Source organism: Corythoichthys intestinalis, chromosome 2 (assembly GCF_030265065.1).
Source record: "Corythoichthys intestinalis isolate RoL2023-P3 chromosome 2, ASM3026506v1, whole genome shotgun sequence".
NCBI lineage: Eukaryota > Metazoa > Chordata > Actinopteri > Syngnathiformes > Syngnathidae > Corythoichthys > Corythoichthys intestinalis.
In genome coordinates, this window is record NC_080396.1 from 45,262,847 (window position 1) to 45,286,402 (window position 23,556).

At 37.5% G+C, this 23,556-nt stretch overlaps 1 protein-coding gene across 2 annotated transcripts in view; it reads left to right on the forward strand.

Moving 5' to 3' along the window:
- Positions 1-23,556, forward strand: part of nlgn4xa (neuroligin 4 X-linked a) — a 108,630-nt gene that overhangs the window by 3,668 nt on the left and 81,406 nt on the right. The window contains exons 2-3 of one of the 2 annotated variants that reach the window (XM_057817952.1): positions 4,653-5,320; positions 8,285-8,341. In XM_057817952.1, the coding sequence (XP_057673935.1) occupies positions 4,876-5,320; positions 8,285-8,341 (502 nt within the window). In that variant the 5' untranslated portion in view covers positions 4,653-4,875. The remainder of the gene's footprint in view (positions 1-4,652; positions 5,321-8,284; positions 8,342-23,556) is intronic. The other variant, XM_057817946.1, reaches the window with a different exon arrangement.

Sequence of the window (23,556 nt, forward strand, 5' to 3'; positions counted from 1 at the left end):
AAACTGGGTGAGAACCAATCAGTTAAGTTCAGTTCCTGATGACTGGTCTGAATACCTTGAGGAACGTATTGTTTTCTATGAGTGCCTTAATTGTAGTTCAGAGTATGTTAAAAAAGGGACACGAATCAAACAACACAATATGCACAAATTTATTACTTGTGTCAGAGAAGGTTTGAGCCTATATTTTTTAAAAAGGAAATGAATACTCAACTTTTTTTTTTAGCTAAAACTATAAAGGTGTACTCTAATTGTTGGTAATGTAGTTGTGGCTAATTTTAGTGTATGTTACAAGTCCACTAGGCAGTAGTAAAATTGTAATGCAGACACAAGTAGTGTACAATATGTGATTCAGTGGGCTACTGTAATATTCGTTTTTGGTTTGCAGAGGATTAAAAATATGTTGAATACTGAACATCAATCCATTTTCGCACCTCTTATCCTTGTCAGGGTCACGGGGAGCTGAAGCCTATCCCAGCTCACTTCGGGTGAAAGGTGGACTATACCCTAAACTGGTTCGTCGGTCGTAGAGCATGAATAGTTAATAGTAATTGTTATGTTGTTTGTATACATGTGCTGCTCAAACATCAGATTACCAATAATTGTTATATAGCAACTGCATGTGCTTATCACCAGCCTGCCTACGGCATTCTTCATTTTTCTCAGTTTTATGTTTATCTTGACAGTTAACTTTATGACATCTTGCATATATGTCACAACATGTACAGTATATGTGAATAATTGTTAGCGGCTGTAGTTCAAAGTGTCAGTCACATATTCCAGATAAGACCTGGCGAGCCTCAAGCTGGATCATGTTGTGATTGAAATGCAAATGACAATGCACTCCTTCATTGGTATTCATAAGACTTAGCTGTTATAATCAGTAAGAGTGAGAACAATGTACACAATCCTCATCCAAGAAGAGTGGCAGCAGTGGCGACCTCCCATTCAGCCCCCTCACTTGCCATAAAATAACAATTTATCATTTTTTACCACATTAAAATGAATGCCGTTCAGTGTGTCGGTGCTATGAAAAAAAAAAAACCCATGAAAATTGAGCAACAATTAGACCTGAAAAAAAGTGTCCTGGCATTTATCATTTTTACCTTTTGATGTTTTTTTATTTTACCGTGTGAGGCACCTGCAGATGTTGCCACTATTCTTCCTCTACATAACAGGTAATGTCCTCATTATGTAATCACTCATATCAGCAGCAAGTGCAGTCGCTATGCTGAAACGGCTTGAGGAGAAAATTCTCCTGCTAAAAATATACTAAAGGGAAGAAACTGAACTCTTATTGCCTCATAGTCAAAGGTGCATTTACTAAAAAAAAAAAAAAAACTACTGATCTAACCAGAGAGGTCACATTGTGTAGTCCTCTTTCTTCAAATGTCTATAACCATTAGTGGTGCAACGGTTTGCGGTTCAAAGCCGAACCGTTCAGTTCGCTCTGCACGGTTCAATACGCCTTTATGAACCATGCCTTTTCGGTTTTGCAATTAATGTATTCCGAACGCTTATGGAAGGAATTGATCGAGCTGTGTGTGACGTGAAGCACCGCTGCGGAGGAATCCCCACCCCGCAAGTAAATGTCGGATCGCTGTCAAGCACCTGTGTAATAGAAGCCGAGTAACGCCCTCTCTCGCTTACAACTCACGAGCGAAGTGAAAGTGAAACAAGAAAGAAAACAAATAGCTTGGCGAGCGGAGGAGTGGAGAGACCTAATTTTGAGGAAACACCGGCTTATTTCAAATCTGCGGTGTGGCAACATTTTGGTTTCCCCATGGATTACAATGCGGAGGGACAGAAAATATTGAAGAAGAAAAAAAATTGCAAGCATTGCTCAGCGCTTGTTCCCCATGCTAATGGCAACACTTTTTTAACATGACTCCGGCACCTCAGCCAGCATCACCCACTGATATCAATTTCTCAGGGTAGGACAACCCCGAAGATGACACCAGTGAAAACACACGGCGGGCTTCGTTAATTTATTTGCAACGCTTGACCCGCGTTACATTGTTCCTTCGCGGACATATTTCTCGCAACAACGTAATCCCCGACATTTATGAAATGGCACGCAAAGCCATCGAAGATGATTTCGCAAAAGCACATAGGTTTTTCAATGTGTACGCCGTACATTACGTTAAAAAATCTGTCCGTTTTTCGTGCATTACGTTTTTTTTTCATCCGTTCGGATTTGGTCTGCAACGAGACAATCAATGCGTTGCTTGAATGACGCGAGAAAAGTCAGAGACTCGGAGAGGGAAGAGTGCTTGTTGAGACGCTGTAGCAAACGCGATGCTAGGCTAGGTGGCTCCAATATTACCTGACTTAGCCGACAACATGCAATCTACACCTAGATGTCTCATGCATATAGAATTACATGCGAAATGACAGACTCGGTAGCGTTAGTAAACAGCCGCCATTTTAGAGCAGTAAACTTCTCAGAAAGGTTCTGTTGTAGTAAACCTTACGAGCGAACCTCAGCAACTTTTTATCTAAAATACTCCTAAATCGGCAAAATCTTGACTTGAGTCTACCTTTAAAGGATGAAACAGTTTTAAAATGTTCACATGTCGAAAGTAGACAGAAGGGAACTAATGCAAAAACGGGAGCAATTTTATCAACTTTAACGGTTGATTCACAACATTAAATGACCTCCAAACATAGCAAAGGTTACTATGTTTTTTGTTTTTTGTTTTTTTAATGAAAAAAAAAAACATGAAAAGTATTACCAGTTACTTTGCTAAGTAATTTTTTACTACTGTGTGTGTATTTCAGTAGTCAGTCACTACACGAGCCAAAGAGCTAAGAGGCATTTTAACAGTCGAAAATGTTTACATTTTAAGTGTTTATTTAATTTTTTAAAAAGCAAAATAAAGGCAGTTTAAAAAAAAAAAGCAAAACGCAAACCGAAACGAAACCGTGATCCCAAAACCGAGGTTCAAACCGAACCGTGGGCTAACTGACCCGTTGCACCCCTAATAACCATTAGTACGTTATGTTTATATAAAAACCTTCTAACGGTGTCAAATTCATGATACCGCAACTGGGTACTAATCTGAGTACCACTTTACAAGAAATGTATAAATCCAATAATGAGTAAATAGATTTTCCACAGTGATGCAGGAGACCAAGGTTTACCATGTGTGATTCAGGACAATCTCAAGACATCACATTTCATCAAGATGAGATAAAGCATATTGAAACCCATAGCCCCTGATGATGCCGTGGCTTTGTTCTTGCCTGCACACATCTTTAAATCCCACTGGGAGGCTTTCAGAAGTGAATCGTTTTGTCTGCCCATTAATGGTCTGCAGGGTTTTAGTTTGGGAAAGAAAAAAAAAAAAGAAATACTCTGGATGCTTTAACCCACACTCGCACGCTCCGTATGCCCTGCACAGACTGACCAGGCATCTGTCAAAAATAGACCAGCTGCATATTTTTAGAGCAGAGGGGGAGGGCTTCTGGGATTCTTTGCTCAGGCATCGTGCCACTTCTTGTGGAATCAAAATAATTGTTTAGATTGGACATGGTCAGCTCTGGAGAGCGATCTGATGTCAGATGCAGAATGACTGACCCAGCTTAATGGCTCTGTTTATCCTGAGTTCTGTTTCAGGGAGCAATCAAATTCAGATCACGTTTGAAGTTGCCAGCTTGTCTTTAAATGAAGTTGGATGTTAAGTAGGATGTGTTGGCTATTTATGCAGTGTCCTGAATTGACCTTGAAGACCACCTGTGAACCGTTTTTTAAATTTTATTTATTTTTATTTTATGTCTTTTGTGTGTTTGTGTTCATGTATAGGGATTGCTATTTTCTTCTTTTAAATAAACAATAACAATTTATTTATCTCGAATGTGTTTTGTTCCGTTGTTTATACATCGCATTCTTTACTATTCGTAATGAGTCACATCACTGTTGTAATGGTAATAAGTACAACCAAGGTAGCAGGTCAAAAACTGTGAGTATAACAAAGTACAACTAATGCGATCACAAAGTCCAATAGAAAAAAAGAGCACAGAACAAAATGATCAAACTCAGATACAACCATAGGAATGTCAGGGAGCCCAAAGATGATGACGCACACAGACAAACACAAGCAAGGCAAGGCAAGGCAATCGTCCGACACAGCCGATAGACACAGGAGTCCTTAAACACAGCGTGCTCCTAATGTGCTACAGGTGCATACCATGACCCCACCCATCCAGCTCAAATAGATGCTGGAATGAAGAAAAAGAATACTGAGAACACAAACATGACCACTGTTGAGATATTTTGGCCCACTCTTTGTTTTAGTTTAGTAAAACTTGAGGGTTTTCACGCATGAACAGCCTTTTGTTGTCATGCCACAAAATCTCAATCAAATTCAATTCTGCATTTAACTAGACCAGTTCAAAACTGCTTGAGGTCAAACACAATGGAGCAGAACACAGTTAGAAATGTCATTTTAAGTACATTTCAAGTAATTGGGTTATTGTGTGACAGTGATGTTAATTTGATGATTATAAACATTTAAGAGGGGGGAAAACTCACAAACATATATGAATTGCAAAGGGACAAATGATTTTTAATGTTTCAGATGTTTTTGTTTTTTTTTTTACCAAAAATTTGTCATGGTTGAAAATATAACGGACCTTTCCTCCTCCTATTTCAGCCTGCCATCAAGCTGGAGCTGAGACAACTACATCCAAGATCTTCTCTTTCTGGATCGTAGGACCTGAGTGAACCGGGATGGAATTTTTGACCAAAACACTTCATTTTGTCCTGGAGACTGTTGCCGTGCTTTTAGCCTGAGGAAGGGACGAAGACAAAGGGAAGGCAAGGAACCCAAGAGTGGCCTTTAACCACTTAAGATTTTGGCTCAATATAGAAGGAGCATGTCTGCTAGCAGAGGCCCTTCATGGATGTTATCCTCCATGGCTTTGCTGCTCCTCTGGATTGGATTCATGTCCAACTGTGCAGTCGCAATCCAAGGTCAACAGTACCCTGTGGTCACCACCAACTATGGAAAGTTGCGGGGAGTGAAAGTCTCTTTACCTAACGAGATCCTGGGACCAGTGGAACAGTATTTGGGGATCCCTTATGCTTTGGCCCCAACAGGGGAGCGGAGGTTTCAGGCCCCTGAGCCCCCAATGTCCTGGCCTGGTATCAGGAATGCGACGCACTTTGCTCCCGTTTGCCCTCAATTTTTGGAAGATCGCTTCCTACACAATGATATGCTCCCTGTGTGGTTCACGGCCAACTTGGATACATTGGTAACCTATGTTCAAGAGCAGAGTGAAGACTGCCTGTACCTAAATGTCTACGTCCCCACTGAGGATGGTAGGTTCAACACATTTTCATAATTGACTGTCGCAAATTGGTGTGTCTTTGGCCTGCACTACACAAGATTGATGAACAGCTGACAGTTGTTCCTACGGAATTATTATATCTAAATGAATTCATCTTAATTTTGCATTTAAGAATACTGTACTAGTATATTGTTAAATCAATGTCTCATGTCTCAAACTGCGTTGTTATCCACTTTGCCAGTTGAACATTGTTAGCAATAATGACCGTGGAGTACTAGTAACTCTAAGAGGAATAATTCAGTCAACATGGTAGCTACAAGTGTCTTCCATAAACTTGTGTGAATAGAAGGTGAGGAGCTGGCAGTTGTAGGAGAATCTGAAGCAATTTTCGTAAAGAAGGATGCCATTTATCTTTCAGACATTGAACATCTCAATACTGATCTATATTTTTGTAAGATGGTTTGGTATTATTGTGTCAGGGAGATAGCCAAGCAATATTTTTAAGATCAGCTGTGACTGACAGGTCCATCCCAATGTACAGTAAGTGCTCCCTTCATTGCCCATCATCTTTTATTTTCCCACTACACCCTGCGATTTGGCCTTACGTAATAGCCTGCCAGTCAGGGATCACGACGGGACTTCATATATGCCACATCTCGAGTGGATTGACAGATTAAGTGACATGCATTCTTTATTTAAGTGGAGATCTGACACTAAAGTCTATTTTACAGCCAGTGACCATGCTGTCACATCCTTCTCAATAAAAAAATGATGAAAAAAAACAAGTTAAGATGAAGCAAATCATATACACTATGTGGGGCACATCATTTTAAGACGCTTTGACAGTGCAGTTTTAAAGTAACCAATTCTTATGTGGTGCTAAAATCGCAAAATCCAACAAACCACATTGACAGACTTTTCAAATGTAACTGCGGCTACATAGCTTGTCTATTAAAAATATTAAAAAGTATTTCTCAAGTGCTTTTCCTTTCAAATAGATGTTAAATCAAATTGATAAAGTCAATTACTTGCATAATAAAATAATAAATAAATAGTGATAAAATAAAATAATCACTAAAAATATAATAATAATATTAAAATACATCAAATTTTATTTATGATGCAAAACGAGACAACAGGCATGTATAGTAAATAAATAAATAAACACTGAGGCTGTCCTTGATCTTGTCACTAATTTTCGCCAATATCAGTGGATTTAAAGTTACTTTTTGCCCCAATCAATTAAAATGAGGACAACCGCATTATCATTATCTGCAATTATTTTCATTATTTAGGCAAGGCAAGGCAAATTTATTTGTATAGCCCAATTCAACACAGGGCAATTCAAAGTGCTTATTTAGAAAACCTTTAATGTCACACCCTGCACCTTCCCACACCATGGGTAAAATCACTTATAAAATTCTTAAAATACACAGTAAAGGGCAGCTTACATGGCGACCCTGCGACACCAAGACGCAATGACTGTGTTGCAGAATGGTCTCGCCTTCGTATGGTGTTGGCGAAAAACGGAAGGCGAAGACGCACACCATTGTAACCAATGTAAATCTGCACTGCCCCCGAGGGACTGGCATGAATACTACATCGTTTTCACGCAGAATTGCGACATTATTCGAATGGAGACGGAACCATATAAATGCACATTTGAAATTTTTCGTATTCTCGGAGAGTCACCATCTAAACGACCCCTAAGATTCACCCAATATGTGCTCCCATGAATGGCCCATGAGCAGTTCAGAATGTTCCCTGCCATGCTTCCTCTACCTAAAATCTGCAAGGCTCTATCACACCTGCAACCATAGTGAAGATGAGTGTTGCAGAAAATGGAGAGATGAATGTGGCGGTAATAAAGAAGTTTTCACGCAATTTAGCTCAAGTCTGCTGCTTAACGCACAGCATCATGTTCCAGCCGTGCTTATGATTTATTCAAAGAATGCTCCTGAACTAAAATATATATTTTTTCAGGTGTTGAAGCAAGCTGTTCCTTCTATCAAACCAACCAGCCAACCTTCTTGCACTTTATAGGATAGATAAAACATCACAGGATCAGCATGAGAGCAAAAGGCCACTTTGTGTGAGATATTGCTGTTCTGCGTTGTACTTTTAAGATAATCGGCATAAAGAAATTAGGTCATTTTTATAGGATGCGACGTTAGCGAGCTCAGTTTACACTTAAGTTCTCATTCCCAATCAGCAATCATATTCAATGTTGTACTTGGCAAGTGTGCTGAAATCATGGCATTTAGTACATTAGGAGCCAGAAGAATCCTCCTGGAAATCTTCAAGTCACATACAGTATGTGAAGTGAATAAGAGGAAGGTCAGACTGAGTGTATATGTATGTATATATAATTGGCAACCTGGTTTTTATTGTTATATTTTATTATTATTGTTGGACAATAAAAAGACCACAGATAAACTGTATTAAGTTGAAAAGACTAGTGCAACTACAGGAAGCAGATGAAATATGCAGAAGAATTAAGCTCTAGCCAAGGATCCACCCAGCCTAATAATAACTGATTCAGTAATTCAGATTTTATGATGCCTCTTGAGATATAAAGGACCTCATTTAGATATTTTCCACAACACATAATCATACCAATTTCGAGTAATAATTGAAGAATGCTTCCTCTGTCAACATGGGCACTGACAGAACATTTTGCTCTTTTCATATGAACAATCAACTTGGTGGCTCAGTGTGCAGCTACGGCAGTTGTAACCTTTAGATATTCGAGAAGCCAAAAAAGAATGGTGGAAAATGTGTTTTCCTATTTTAGCTTCACATTTAACAAATGAAAGGAAAGATAAACAAGTTTTATCTTCACTTGACTGCTCACAGTAAACTAGAACACAATTTGTGTTTGAAGTGTCTCTACTGTAATTTTATTCAAATAACAGCCCACTTCCATGACTCAAAATCACAGACGTCTTCTTGCATTATTATTATTATTTTTTTGTTTGTTTTTCCTCAACACTAGGAGCGAACTATCACAGAAAAGGTGCAGATTTCAACACTAATGATGGTGGTGATCAAGGTATTTTTTAAAACCTTTTTGCCCTGCAAAATAAAAGCCTAACTCCATTGCATGACAGAAAAAAATCTTTACTACCTAATCTTTTTTTTTTACACTCTTAACTTCAAGAAAAACGACATTCCAGTCATCACATCTGGTCCGCTTTACCGACTATAATATGGACTAAAAACTAATCTGCATGTTATTTGCATCTTCAGATGAAAAAAATTATAAATTCCTCATTTTCTAACCTAGCTTCACCTGCATGATATAATAACCAAAATTACAGAGGTGTTTTTCTGGCTTTGTTGGGGGAACAATAGGAGATGTTTTCATTAAAGGTCATTTTCTTCTGCAGGGAGATGTTCAAGTGCCCGGAAAAACCGCTGACATTTCAGAATTATTTTATTATGGGCAGTTGTTCATTTTTCTTTTCCTTTTTTGTTTAATTATTATTATTATTATTATTATTTCAAAATTAATGTCAGACTAGACAACCTTAGCTGTGCATTCTTCTGCATGGGTTGGCACAAGCAGAATGGTTTTACAGGCTTTGTGTCAAATGAGAGCATATATCTTTAAATACTAGACACCCATTTGACCTTGGTTGATTATTTTATTTTAAGCCCTTCATCAATAAGAGCACATCTTCAAATCCTATTCCCAGGAGCATACATTTCAGGCAACACCAATTAGGTAAAAGTATTTGGGCGGCTTGCCATTAAACTTTCAGCATATACTGTATGGATCGTCCTCATTATTATTATACATAATGGTGAAAATATTTAGTTAGGGTTAAGAAAAAAAAAAAGCATTGTCGAAAGACATTGAACTATAATTTGTAATAATCGGACAGTTCGTTTAAATCAACTGTCAATTTCTACTTTTCTTGGAAACATGGATGCTGCTTTGATGAGCTTTTTTTTTTTTTGTTCAGAACCGCACAAAATATGCTATAGAATATGGCTACTCAAAGCAGGCGTTTCAAACTGAATTCATCAGGGAGCGACTTTTAAAAGGAATCTGAGTGAGCCTGACTGAGTCAAGTTTTCCACCATAAGGGTTTCAAGTATTCAAAAAAAAAACTAATCCAGACCTCATATTCTTAATTAATAACATTTCGACACATGAATTGTTCTTCAGAATAAGAACAAGATTAGTGATTGGGTCTGCTCGATCATATCTCTGTGTCTTCTAAGTATGTCTACTTGAGTAATGTTGTCTTATGTTGTAATTCTTGAGCACTGCATCTATCTCTTACTTGTATGAGTTATAGGTCACATTAAATGGTCAAATGGAAATCTATCGATTTATCTTGGTCTCAATTTTTTTTGTTAAGAGCAGATTACTAAAGCCCGTCATTTCAACAAGGGGTGTGTAGGCATTTTACATCCAGTGTACCTCTTCACACTGTGCTGCCACCGATATGGAAATATATACATAAAATGTATAAAGTCCATATCTGTTTTATCTGGAACTTGTAAGAAAAGCATGTGACACTCAGACCACATATACAATACTGAGTACATTTGTACAAATAAAATTTGTATAATTTGGGAATTTAAAAGAACAAACAGAATAAAATGACAGCACAGTGTCATGCACACTTGTTACTTGTGTTTTTTGTCTCCCTCTGCTGGCGCTTTGGTGCGACTGATTTTATGGGTTTAAGCACCGTGAGCATCGAGTAATTATTGATATCAACAATGGCGAGTTACTAGTTTATTTTTTGGTTGAAAATTTTACAAATTTTATTAAAACGAAAACATTAAGAGGGGTTTTAATATAAAATTTCTATAACTTGTTCTAATATTTATCTTTTAAGAAGTCTTTCTATCCATGGATCGCTTTACCAGAATGTTAATCTTAATGCCATTTTGTTGATTTATTGTTAACAAATACAGTACTTATGTACAGTATGTTGAATGTATATATCCGTTGTGTCTTATGTTTCCATTCCAACAATAATTTACAGAAAAATATGGCATATTCTATAGATGGTTTGAATTGCGATTAATTACAATCAATTAATTTTTAAGCTGTGATTAACTCGATTAAAAATTTTAATCGTTTGACAGCCGTAGTTATAAGATACCTATAAGAACCCAAACCCATTTTTCCTGAAAGGAAAATTATGTAGATTGTGGATATACTACAGACCAAGTGAACCACATGAAACATATTTCTGATGGTTTTTTGTTTGTTTGTTTGTTTGTTTGTTTGTTTTTTTAAATAAGTGTTTTTATTCCAAAGATCTGAATAGTTACATATTTGCTACATTGGGCTTCAATGGTAATTATGATCTTTCTTTGACAATAAGTAAACAGTTTTTTCGTCCATGGTACATGAAATTTCTTTCTTTATTTATTTATTTTTGCATTCAACAGCATTTATCAAAGTTGTGACTTTAAGAACAAGGTTTAGCATAATTTTTTTTTTTTGCTTTGCACCACAAAATTGACCAATTTTATCAAAAATAAATAGATAAAACGTCCTGCATATTTGGGGGCATTTGTAACAAACTGTCATGGGTACAGAGAACTGAACAACAGACCTGAAAACAAAAATTGAGCAAAAACATTCAATGGTGAAGAGAAATAAAACCCTTATATCGATAGTGCCTTTCGTTTTCCACCCTGGCCTTAACAAAATCAACCGACAGACTGATCATATTTTTATGCCACAATTCTGAGCATGCAATGTAAGATTTTGAGCACGGACAAATAGATTTTGAGCACAGAAAAATTTATTGAGCAACCAAATAACGATTTTGAGCAAGCAATGAGAGACTTTGAGCACTGAAAATCTATTGAGCAAAAAAATATTTACTCTATGCTCCATTATTGTGTTTGCATGTTAGTTTTACCTGCTCACTTACACCTTCCCTCTCTCGCTCAATCTCTCAATCGCTGCGTACACCGGTTTGTCTCCTCTGTGTGCTCAGTTTGACACACATGTTGCAAATGCGCTACGAAGCCAACCAATCAAAGATACAGTATATGGGCGACTGGATAGCTCTGTTGATAAGGCATATTCAGTAGGAGCAAAACACAATAACCCCTTCCAGTTGTGTCCTTGGTCACACAACGCAGAACATATACTACTTGCAGCCACCACTGACAGTCATGGATGCCCAACTTTCCATCATGCATTTGAGCGGAATAGTTAAGTCGCTACAGTGTTACTTAGTGAAAGCACAACAAAATTAATATTCCTATCTCTCAAAAAAATAATGTTCACAAAATGAAAAGCGCTCAATGCGAAGAGAACTGGTATTCCCAATAAAAATAGCTATGCAAAATACACATAAAACTTACACAGACTTTGCCTTGGCTAGATCTCTAATTAATTTAAAACTCGCCATTGACACCTTGTAGTGTATTTCAATCACTACCTTTTGTAGTTAAAGACACTGTGGAAGAACGGCAGGGAGCCCATATGACGTCCCGCTTGGTGACGTCAACAATGGCGAGCTATTAGTTTGAAAATTTTACAAATTTTATTAAAACGAAAACATTAAGAGGGGTTTTAATATAAAATTACTATAACTTGTACTCAAGTTTATCTTTTAAGAACTATAACTCTTTCTATCCATGGATCCCTTTAAGAGAAAGAATGTTAATAATATTAATGCCATATTGTGGATTTATTGTTATAATAAACAAATACAGTACTTATGTAGCGTATGTTGAATGTTTATGTCCGTCTTGTGTAGGAGTGGGAACCTCTTGGTACCTCACGATACGATATGATTTGCGATACAAAGCTCACGATAACGATGATCTGACAATATGGCGATACAACGATTATCGATACATTGGTCAGGAATATTCTACAAACAATTAATAAACAGAAAAACAAGCTTCTGCTGTGATTTGGAATGAGTTTATCACTAGTAGACGTCCAAGCCATTTGAAGGGGGAGGGTGGCAGCGAATGTTCATTCGCTGCCATCCCTCCCATTTCAAACGGATTAAACATATATGGCCGTCAGTGGCAGCCAATTCCAGGCAATGAAGTAATTTTGGGCTATTTAAGGTCATTTACCTGTTGATTTTCAGTTACTTCCTTTTGATTTAAGGGTATTTTACGGATCACTTCCTATTTACCGGTATTTTGAATTACAGAACAGGAAGTGACCTGAGAATCACCCAAATGAATAGGCAGTGACTCAAACTCAACAGGAAATGACCTGTAAATGCCCTGAAAATCGGACAGAATGACTGTGAATGCTCTGGTTTCGAATGAACGAACATTCCCAGTCTAAATGGATTCCACGTCGTGCACCGTCAATACAGCCTTGGAGTTAAATGAGACACTATTATGGTGGAAGATTTTGGTAGCAATTTGTTGGTTCCTTTTTATTTTTTTGTTTAGACATTGACACATTTTTAAAACGATATCTCGATTCTTGCCAGGAGCCAGGAGCATATCGATAACCTTTTGTGATACAAAGCATCATGATAAATCACCATTTCGGTATTTTGTCACACCCCTAGTCTTGTGTCTTATCTTTCCATTCCAACACTAATTTACAGAAAAATATGGCATATTTTAGAGATGGTTTGAATTGCAATTAAATACGATTAATTCATTGTTAAACTGTGTGTAACTCAATTAAAATTTTTAATTGTTTGACAGTTCAAATAAATTCATGAACTAATAGTATGTGACTTTTATGTTTCTATTATAAATTTCATAGGCTGACATATGCCAGAGCATACCAGAAAACTTTATGTAATGGTGTATTATGCATATACTATGTTTTAGTTCATTTTAATCACATGACATATATTGAACCTATATGACGTACTGTATATAACGAAAGCAATAATCCCTCTGCAAAATATATAAACTTTTCATCCAGAAAACCTATATATACAGTGCCTTGCAAAAGTATTCAGGCCCCCTTGAATCTTGCAACCTTTGGCCACATTTCAGGCTTCAAACATAAAGATATGAAATTTAATTTTTTTGTCAAGAATCAACAACAAGTGGGACACAATCGTGAAGTGGAACAACATTTATTGGATAATTTAAACTTTTTTAACAAATAAAAAACTGAAAAGTGGGGCGTGCAATATTATTCGGCCCCTTTACTTTCAGTGCAGCAAACTCACTCCAGAAGTTCAGTGAGGATCTCTGAATGATCCAATGTTGTCCTAAATGACCGATGATGATAAATAGAATCCATCTGTGTGTAATCAAGTCTCCGTATAAATGCACCTGCTCTGTGATAGTCTCAGGGTTCTGTTTAAAGTGCAGAGAGCATTATGAAAACCAAGGAACACACCAGGCAGGTCCGAGATACTGTTGTGGAGAAGTTTAAAGCCGGATTTGGATACAAAAAGATTTCCCAAGCTTTAAACATCTCAAGGAGCACTGTGCAAGCCATCATATTGAAATGGAAGGAGCATCAGACCACTGCAAATCTACCAAGACCCGGCCGTCCAAACTTTCTTCTCAAACAAGGAGAAAACTGATCAGAGATGCAGCCAAGAGGCCCATGATCACTCTGGATGAACTGCAGAGATCTACAGCTGAGGTGGGAGAGTCTGTCCATAGGACAACAATCAGTTGTACACAGTTGGTGGTGGCAGCATCATGGTTTGGGCCTGCTTTTCTTCAGCAGGAACAGGGAAGATGGTTAAAATTGACGGGAAGATGGATGCAGCCAAATACAGGAACATTGTGGAAGAAAACCTGTTGGTATCTGCACAAGACCTGAGACTGGGACGGAGATTTATCTTCCAACAGGACAATGATCCAAAACATAAAGCCAAATCTACAATGGAATGGTTCAAAAATAAACGTATCCAGGTGTTAGAATGGCCAAGTCAAAGTCCAGATCTGAATCCAATCGAGAATCTGTGGAAAGAGCTGAAGACTGCTGTTCACAAACACTCTCCATCCAACCTCACTGAGCTCGAGCTGTTTTGCAAGGAAGAATGGGCAAGAATGTCAGTCTCTCGATGTGCAAAACTGATAGAAACATACCCCAAGCGACTTGCAGCTGTAATTGGAGCAAAAGGTGGCGCTCCAAAGTATTAACGCAAGGGGGCCGAATAATATTGCGCGCCCCACTTTTCAGTTTTTTATTTGTTAAAAAAGTTTAAATTATCCAATAAATTTTGTTCCACTTCACGATTGTGTCCCACTTGTTGTTGATTCTTGACAAAAAATTAAAATTTTATATCTTTATGTTTGAAGCCTGAAATGTGGCGAAAGGTTGCAAGGTTCAAGGGGGCCGAATACCTTTGCAAGGCACTGTAATTGTATTGATTCATACTGTATATGTAAGAAGTACTGTATGTCTTTAAAACTGACATATAGTTAAAAACTTCAAAACTTATATGAAACATCAATGTAAAATATAATTTGCAATGTACTTTCCTTTTATACCATGCACATAATTTTTACTTGTTTCATACTCTAATCCTTAACCCTTAATGGTTCATGTGCTGCCATCCAATAAATATATTGTATGAAATAATGAAAAGAATCAAAAAGTGGCCACTCTCAAGAGTAAATGATAGCATGAGACTTATAAAGATTCATTACTGAAATTGATGTAAATTCTTAGTTTTTTTCCTATTTCTTTTCCATATCGACAGAGAATATCGTCAGTGTTTTTTGATGACGAGATATCAGGAATGGTTACAAAATAGGAAGGGGAACCAAAATAAAGCCAGTAATTGCACTAAATTTTGCTTAACAGAAGAAACACTTCTGTTCACGTCGTTATCTATGAAGCCAATCTTCTCCAAAAGGCATGGCAATTAACAGGTATGTAATGCAGGTAAAAAGTACTGTATGTGGCCAATTACAGTATGTATGTGAGTATACATACGTATAGAGAAGGGAGAAAGTGGGCGGGAACAGTCAGGAACGCAGTTCCGGTATAAGATTCAGGGCAGGAACGCTGTTCCGATATACGGTGCTTTGATTCCGAAAATATGATGACAACTGTCAAAACGCTATGTAAAAAAAGAAAAATACAAAGCTGCCACACATGCATTTCATCTCCAAGAAGAAAACAATCTACCAACATCAAATTTACATACACAAGTGTTAACAACAAGCATAATAAAGTGCTGTGTAGGGTAATCCATTTCCACCGATATTTATTATTTATTTTATTCCACGGATGGCTTGGAGGTTTCCCCAGCTGCTGCAGTTATCTGAGTCTGACGAATCCACGAGGCAAAGCAAAACACCTGGACTCATTTATTCATTCATTTGGCTGACATACTGAAATGTGATCACCAGAGATAGTTAGCTCTAAATGGTTCAGATGTGTAATTTTTCTGAAACAGCGAAAAAATAAATAGATAAATAAATAGGGCAATGCAACAGAAAATGGATCAAATCTTTAAGAGCTAAGGCGGCTTATTTATCATATTTCTTTTTATTTGCTCTGATGGGGAGGTTCAGAACATCTTAGCTGTCAATGTGCACTTTGGGCTTATATTTGTTAATTTGTGTTAGGCTACGTATTCATTTCCTTATGATTTAAAAAAGTAAATGTTTGCGCGATCTTCAAAATATATTCCATTTCACTCTGCATAATATAAGTCATTTGTACTTTTTTTTTCTGAATGTATGTTACTTATATCTTTATTATTAAAAACACAACAAAATGTAAATGCTTACATTATCTTCAATTTAAATATACATCCTATGTTCTTAAGTAGTTAAAATTGAGATTTGGCATGTAGTATGTGAGGAAATGAGGGAAAATAAAAATTAGGAGATGGAGGTTGAGGTTATAGCTGTTTTTGTTAACTTTTATTTTGCAAATTATTGAAAAAATACAATTTCGAATGAAAATCAGTGTTTGTATGGGTTATAGACCCTACTCACCAAGGTCACAGAATGACGTGTCGCTGTATCCGGCTGCCATATTGTCCGTCAGTGTTTATCCGTATTTTCAATAGTTTCAATTTGTCGTGCAATTTATAGTGCAATTCATGGAAGCCCCGGTGCTTTCAGACGCTGTAAACTCATTGGATGTGTTGCATAAAAGGCGTTATGTGAAAAAGCTTCAGTCTATCCATTCGCCACATCCATATTTGATGCCTAAATCGATATTTTTCGACCCGCTGTCTTCGCCCTCTCTGCCTGACATCTGCTACCCTGATATCTACAACTATCTTGTCCACACAAAATCAGCCTATTCTCACGAAAGTTTGAAAAGCTTTAAGAGCAGCACTCTAAGCAACATTACCCCGTGTGACACTTTACTTCCAATTTTCTAAAATGGCGACAATCAATAAAAAAAAAAGTTGACTGCGATGGCCGACGCTTCAAGGATAGGTGGATATTGGACTACTTCTTCAATAAAACATGCAACAACTGTGTCTGCCTCATTTGCAAAGAGACAGTCGCTGTTTTCAAAGAGTTCGATGTGACGCGATAATGATATTACCGAACAAGACACACTGACATGTACGACAACATTACAGGGAAGATACGCAGCGAGAAATTATAGCAACTTGAAGCTAGTTTAATTTCACAGCAGCAGTATTTCGCAAGAGCCCGAGTGTCGAAAGAGAACGCCACAAAGACGAGATTTTTGAAATTATGAATTAAAAAAATTATAAAGCAAATGTGACACACAGAAGGGCTTGCTAAAATGTGTTTAAATATATTGTTCTATGTAAATTAGCCAAGGTAGCCCCCCGCATTTTCACCACACCAAATCTGGCCCCCTTTGCAAAAGGTTTGGACACACCTGTTTAACTTCTTTCACTTGGTACCAGCTAAATATTATTCAAAAAATAATGATGGTGGAAGAAATAAGCATCTTGAATTTGAAACTGTATGTTGTCAGCGATTAGCCTCGCAATGATCTTAATTGTGGTTGTCAACCCAAAACCCTCTAAATATATATTAAATGCATTTTACCAGATATAAAATGACTACTACATAATCTGAAGCGATCGTTTGGTACCCAGTTTTCTCGTCGAATTGCAGCAGTCCATCTTGCTCTCCTCTCCGGGTCTCTCGGAATACGGTAGAACTTCAAGTCTCTCCGTCTATCTTCTCTGTTATTGCAACCAACCGCCACACACGCCTTCACCATTTTGATTATTAATGTTAACGAGCAGAAAAACACGCCATAATAGGAGGAATTTACGTAGCGGTAATGCTTAAACCCGACGAGTTGACGGACAATATGGCGCGGAGGCGTGGTTGAGACGTCATGTGAGTAGGGTCTATAGAAATAACTGACCAAAACAGTTTCCTTTGCATTTGCATTTGCAGTAGCTTTGACACCCCCCCCCCCAAAAAAATAAAAAATAAAAATAAAATAAAAGAATAAAATTTCTGGCTCCGTGGCGACCTTCACGTCGGGGAGTTCCGGCAAGAAATTCTAACCACTTTCACCCCTGCGTATAGATATATATATATTTGTATGTCTGCGTTTACATCTAGTTACCGAAATCATAATGTAGCAGTTTGTTTCAATGGAGTTTGTGCATGAGTCATTTAATGTCATACTTTTAAGTGCCTTTTATGGCTGTAATTAAAGGTGAGGCCACAACTTTTTGCTTGAGATTAGGGGTATTTACAGCACTAAGCAAAATGCAGCAGTCATAAACACATTAATCCGCAATGGGTCCATCTTTGGTCGCCTTTTTATCTTACATCCATTAAATACACAACCGCTTCAATAGCCAAGATCCATTTATGAATGCTGGGTTACACCCAAGGCCCATTTAGCTGTGCATGTTTTATAGCCTGTCAGCGGGAGAAGAACAAAATCAGCATAAATAGAAATGTCTTACTTATTGAAATACTCATGCACCTGACACAGTCTGGGCATAATGTTGATGTTATAGCCTCCGGCCTGTCATCAGATGAGGGATTTAGGGCAATAAATTGAGCCTGTGTCTGAGGAGAGGGGGGAAAAAATGAGTAGTGCGTGTCAGTGATTATACAATCATGTCAGACACAGAATGACAACACATACTTTACATAGTGATTATATTGGGAAATCCTTTTGATCCTTTATTTATCAAAGGCTTTACAGCAATAGATTATTGTCTAAGAAAAAAATGTCCTAAATCAGAGTTAAAAATAAATAAATAAATAAATAAATAAAATTTGAAAAATAAATTTTTGTATATCTCCCCAAAAATGAAAAAAACAACAACTGATGTATACTTTCCATAGTTACATTGCGGGTTACATAAAATGATGTGGATGACCATATCTGGCCCAAGGGCCGGGAGTTTCACACCTTTTCATTAGATGATTGCCAGTAATGTCATTAAACACGAGCCATATGGACACAAACAACTTGGTTTGAGAAAGCAGACAGCCCTGTGATCGTTCATTCCATTTGATCTATTGCCATGAACAGAGGCTGCAGTGTCAGTCTAACTTACCGGACAATTGCTTTTTTTGATTGACCCAAAAGTGAAGTGAAAGTGGCCCACTAGGAATTCTCCCGATTCTTCTTGTTTCCCAGAAAAAACAGAAACAGGAGTTGGAACAGAAAAACAAGCAATGGCACATAAGAAAAACAAGTAAGGGTAATGAAATAAGATCTTTCTATAAAATTTGAACTCTTTGCTCTTAGGATTCCAGGAATCCCACATCACTCCACGTCCATTAAAATAGGTTTTTGGATCCCTTCTATAAGGCTACAGTATATTCAAACTGAGCCCTCTCAAGGGAAAGTGTTAACCCTTGAAAGAAAATATACATAGGACGCACTGTTAGAATTTGAGATTTTAGAGAGACAATTCTGAGACAATAATAAAAAAAAAAATACACTGGAAAAAAACTTGAATCTAAGACACTAGCCACGTTTACATGCTGACTTTTATTCATACCAATTCAAATCATTCCGAATGGAAATTTCAGATCAGCTGTTTACATGTCACTTCATCTATTCCGATCCAGCGTTTACATGTGACTGCCTTTATTCCGAAAGGACGTTTGACAACTGCCGTCTGACATGCGCAGATTAATCAAAACAAAGCGTCACGTTGCAAAACATGGAGATCGATCGTCGGAGTGCTGCTGTTTTAACTTTAACCCACATGTTGTGTTTGTGGGGTCGTATCCGCTTCTGCTGTTTTGCTCTTTTGCCTTGTAGTAGCCGGTTTTCCACCGGTTTCTAATCTGGTCAACGCTCCGGTCTATTCCGGCTTCATGTAACCTCTCGTGAACTTTTTGAAATAGTTCACTGTTCCTCGTTTTACGCCCGTCTAAGCGAGCAATTATATTCAATTCTTTTAAAGTTTGAATTAAATACAATCTTTCCGCCGGACTCCAATTAGGTGCGCTGTGCTTGGAAGCCATGTTGCAAGTGACGTTACTTACGTCACAAAGTGACGTCACCACATCAGTACGGAGCATGTGCAGAAAGAACACAACCAGACACCATTCCGCTTCCCTGTTTACATGATATAATTTTACTTCTAATCGGTTTGGGAAAAGGAATATTCCACCCCTGTGAATCGGAATGAAATTCCATTCGGTTTGGGCCTGTTCATTCCGAATGAGGTGTTTATATGGAACACATTTATTCGGTTTGAACAAATATTCCGATTGTAATTGGAATATTTGGCTCCATGTAAACGTGGCAACTGATCAATCCAACAGATGCTTTCTTAAAAGTGCCGAATTTTACAAAAGTGAGAAGATATAATATTCATTCATTCATTCATTTTCCATGCTGCTTTTCCTCATGAGGGTCGCGGAGATGCTAGAGCCTATCCCAGCTAACTACGGGCAGTAGGCAGGGTACACCCTGAATTGGTTGCCAGCCAATGGCAGGGCACAATGAGACATACTACCATTCACGCACACACTCATACCTACGGACAGTTTAGAGTGTTCAATCAGCCTAACACGCATTTTTTTGGGATGTGGGAAAAAACTGGAATTAAGATATAATATTGTAGTCTATATATTGTATACCTATTAACAGGCATTTATTATTTGGTTCATCCAAGTGGCACCACTCCAACCATAGACATCTTGCAGTGTCTCACATAGCAAAATGTCCAAATATATATAATATACAATAACAGCTGTTCTTTTCCTATCTTCTCTAACACAAACCTCTGTCCTACCTTCTGCATCTACAGTATCAACCTCTTTGGTCTTCCTCAAGCCTCTTGTCTGGCAGTTCATCCTTTTGCTAATGTACTCAATATCTCCCTCTGGATCTGTCCAAACCATCTCAGTCTTCTTCCTCCACAACTTTTATCTCAACAGCATCTAACAATGACTGGCCCTCTGATGAGCTAATTTCTAAACCAATCTAACCTGGCCCCACACAAAAATAAAACCTCAACATATTATTTGCTGCCACCTCAAGCTCTGCCTTCTCTCTTGAGTGCAAATGTATCTAAGATTAGGTCAGGTTATACTGTAGGTAACAGAATTTGTTTTGTGAGTGCAAATTTGTGGCACACCACAAGCTTGTGTGCCAAGTCCATTGCTCGTCTCCATTCACTCTACCTACCAGTGTTGTTTTTAGCAGCCCTTTTAATTTTAGTCTTAGTCTTTTGGACGAAAATACTTATTAGTCTTAGTCATATTTTAGTCATGTCAAAATGTGTTTAGTTTAGTTTTAGTTGACGAAAACCTTTTTTGTGTGTGTGTATAGTATTAGTTGATGGATACACAATGTTTTAGCAAAGAATAAAATAAATAAATAAATAAATGGATAAATAAATAAATAAACAAACAAACAAAAACAAAAAAAATAAATACATACATATTTATACATTATGTCATTTTTGGTCGGCATCGGCTGTCACAATGTTGGTCAAATTGTGTTTTGTTCCGGAGGGAGCGTTCCCGACGTCGTAAATGCAGCCAATTCAAGCTAATCAAGACTGTATTTAAGCAAGAGGTAAGATCGGGCCTAAAAAAATCGATCCCGGCCCGACCCGACCCGATCAAATAACCTGATTTGCAGGCCTGAGCCTAAACCCCCCCCCCCCTGAAATTTGATGATTAATTTTTAGGCCCGATCCCGAAAAAAAAACCCGAAACGTTATATGTTATCTGTTTGCCCGAGCCGGAAGACTGCCTTTGAAGACACCAAATTTGTTAAAAGTGGGAGGGCTGGCAAAGAATGTTAATATTCGCTGCCAAACTACAAACTGCCCGTGATCAAATTTCATCCGGTTCGCTGCCTCTGTCATAAATTCAATAACGTCTGGCCCGCACACAGACTTAATAAATTGGTCAACAGTACTGCTACCAGTAATGAAGTAGCTTACACACTAAATGCTGCTCCTTATTTACCCACTAAAAGGCAGCAGCACTCTAAGCAACATTACCCTGTGTGACCGTTTACTTCCAATTTTTTAAAATGGTGACAACAAAAAAAAAAGAAAAAAGTTGACTGCGACGGCTAACGCTTCAAGGATAGGTGGAAATTGGACTATTTCTTCGCTAAAATACGCAACAACTGTGTCTGCCTCATTTTAAAAGACACAGGTGCTGTTTTTAAAAAGTTCAATGTGAGGCGATATTACCTAACAAGACACGCTGACATGTACGACAAGGTTATAGGGAAGATACGCAGCGAGAAATTGAAGCAACTTGAAGCTAGTTTAATTTCCCAGTGGCAGTATTTCGCAAGGGCCCGAGAGTCGAAAGAGAACACCAAAATGGTTAGTTGTGAGATTGTTGAAATTATTAATTAAAAATATAATAAAGCAAATGTGACACACAGAATGGCTTGCTAAGATTTGCTTAAATATATTGTTCTACGTAAAGGACCAAAAAAAAGAACCAAAAGAAGTAAAAAAAGAAGTAAAAAGCCAAGGTCCCCCCCCCACATTTTTACCACACCAAATCTGGCCCCCTTTGCAAAAACTTTGGACACCCCTGCTTTAGGTCAATTAAGATTTGCAGTCATTTTAAACCTATGGGGAATAACAACACATTTTTATCCTATGTTTTAGACAGTACAACAAATACAGGGAGGTTGGGGGTGTGCGCAAGTCACATGAGTGATACAAAATACTGCTCGGGAGCAGGCTGACTACTGTAACAATGAGCACAAAAAAAAACTACACGCACAACTATCAAATGTTATGCATTGTGAAAAAGTGACAGGTACAATGGCGCATTTTCATCTTGTTCTCGTCTCGTCACACGTAAATTGGCAATCTTGTTCGTCATGTTGCAGTCATCCAAGACGTGTTTTCAGCTCGTCATCGTTACGTCATCGTCATGAAAATATGTTCGTCAACAAAGTGTTGTCGTTGTCGTTGCCGAAAACAACACTAATACATACAACAGTACCCCATCCAAAACATCAAGACAGCTAATATACATATCATTTAATTGTTCTTTTTCACTTACTCATGATGTAAAGATATGTGTTCGTCACCTAAAACATTTTTCACACCACCCCTACCTCCCTTTGACTTCAGAAACATCAGAAATACCTCTGTGAATTTTGCATGCATTTCTATTAGCAAATGTTTTCATGTTTTATTAGCTCTGTTCATGCAAGGAACATCACTTGCATGAGGACAAATGTTCAATGTGGAGAACAATACAGTTGATGTGTTTTTTCACTGTGTCAGCCACATGCTTGCTTTAAAAATAATAATAATAATGATTGTGCTTTATGGAAGCTGAATAACAGTTGAAAAACAATTGTGGATTAAAAATGAAAATGTGGAATTATTTCTGCTGGGTTTCTGCTATATCACAGCTTCCTGACTCTCATGTCTTTTTGTTTAGTACTTGACTCATGTGAATTGTGTTTGATGGAACGAATGTATGAACTAACGTATAGAGGAAATGATAATTATTATTCAAAGCTATCATTTACAATAGATGTTTGCTTTGCATTGAAAGAGCACAATTAACCTTTGTCTCAATCCATGGCATGATTTAAATACCATATTGGATATCCAGATAGCTTTTTGGAAAGAATTTGGATGACTCAATATGACCACAGTGCACAGTGATCCCTCGTTTTCGTGGTTAATGGGGACCAGAACCTGTTGCGAAAAACCGCGAAGTTGCGCCCCCCCGGCCCCCAAATTTTTATTTTTTTGTGTGTGTGCTCAATGTATTTATTCAGATTTAGCATTTGAAAGAGATACATATAAGGCATGTTTTTTTCTCACTTTTCCCCTAAAGTATGATTAAAAAAAAAAAAAAAAAAAAAAAAAAAATATATATATATATATATATATATATATTAATAAATGGTTTTAAGCACTTCAAATGTAATACTTA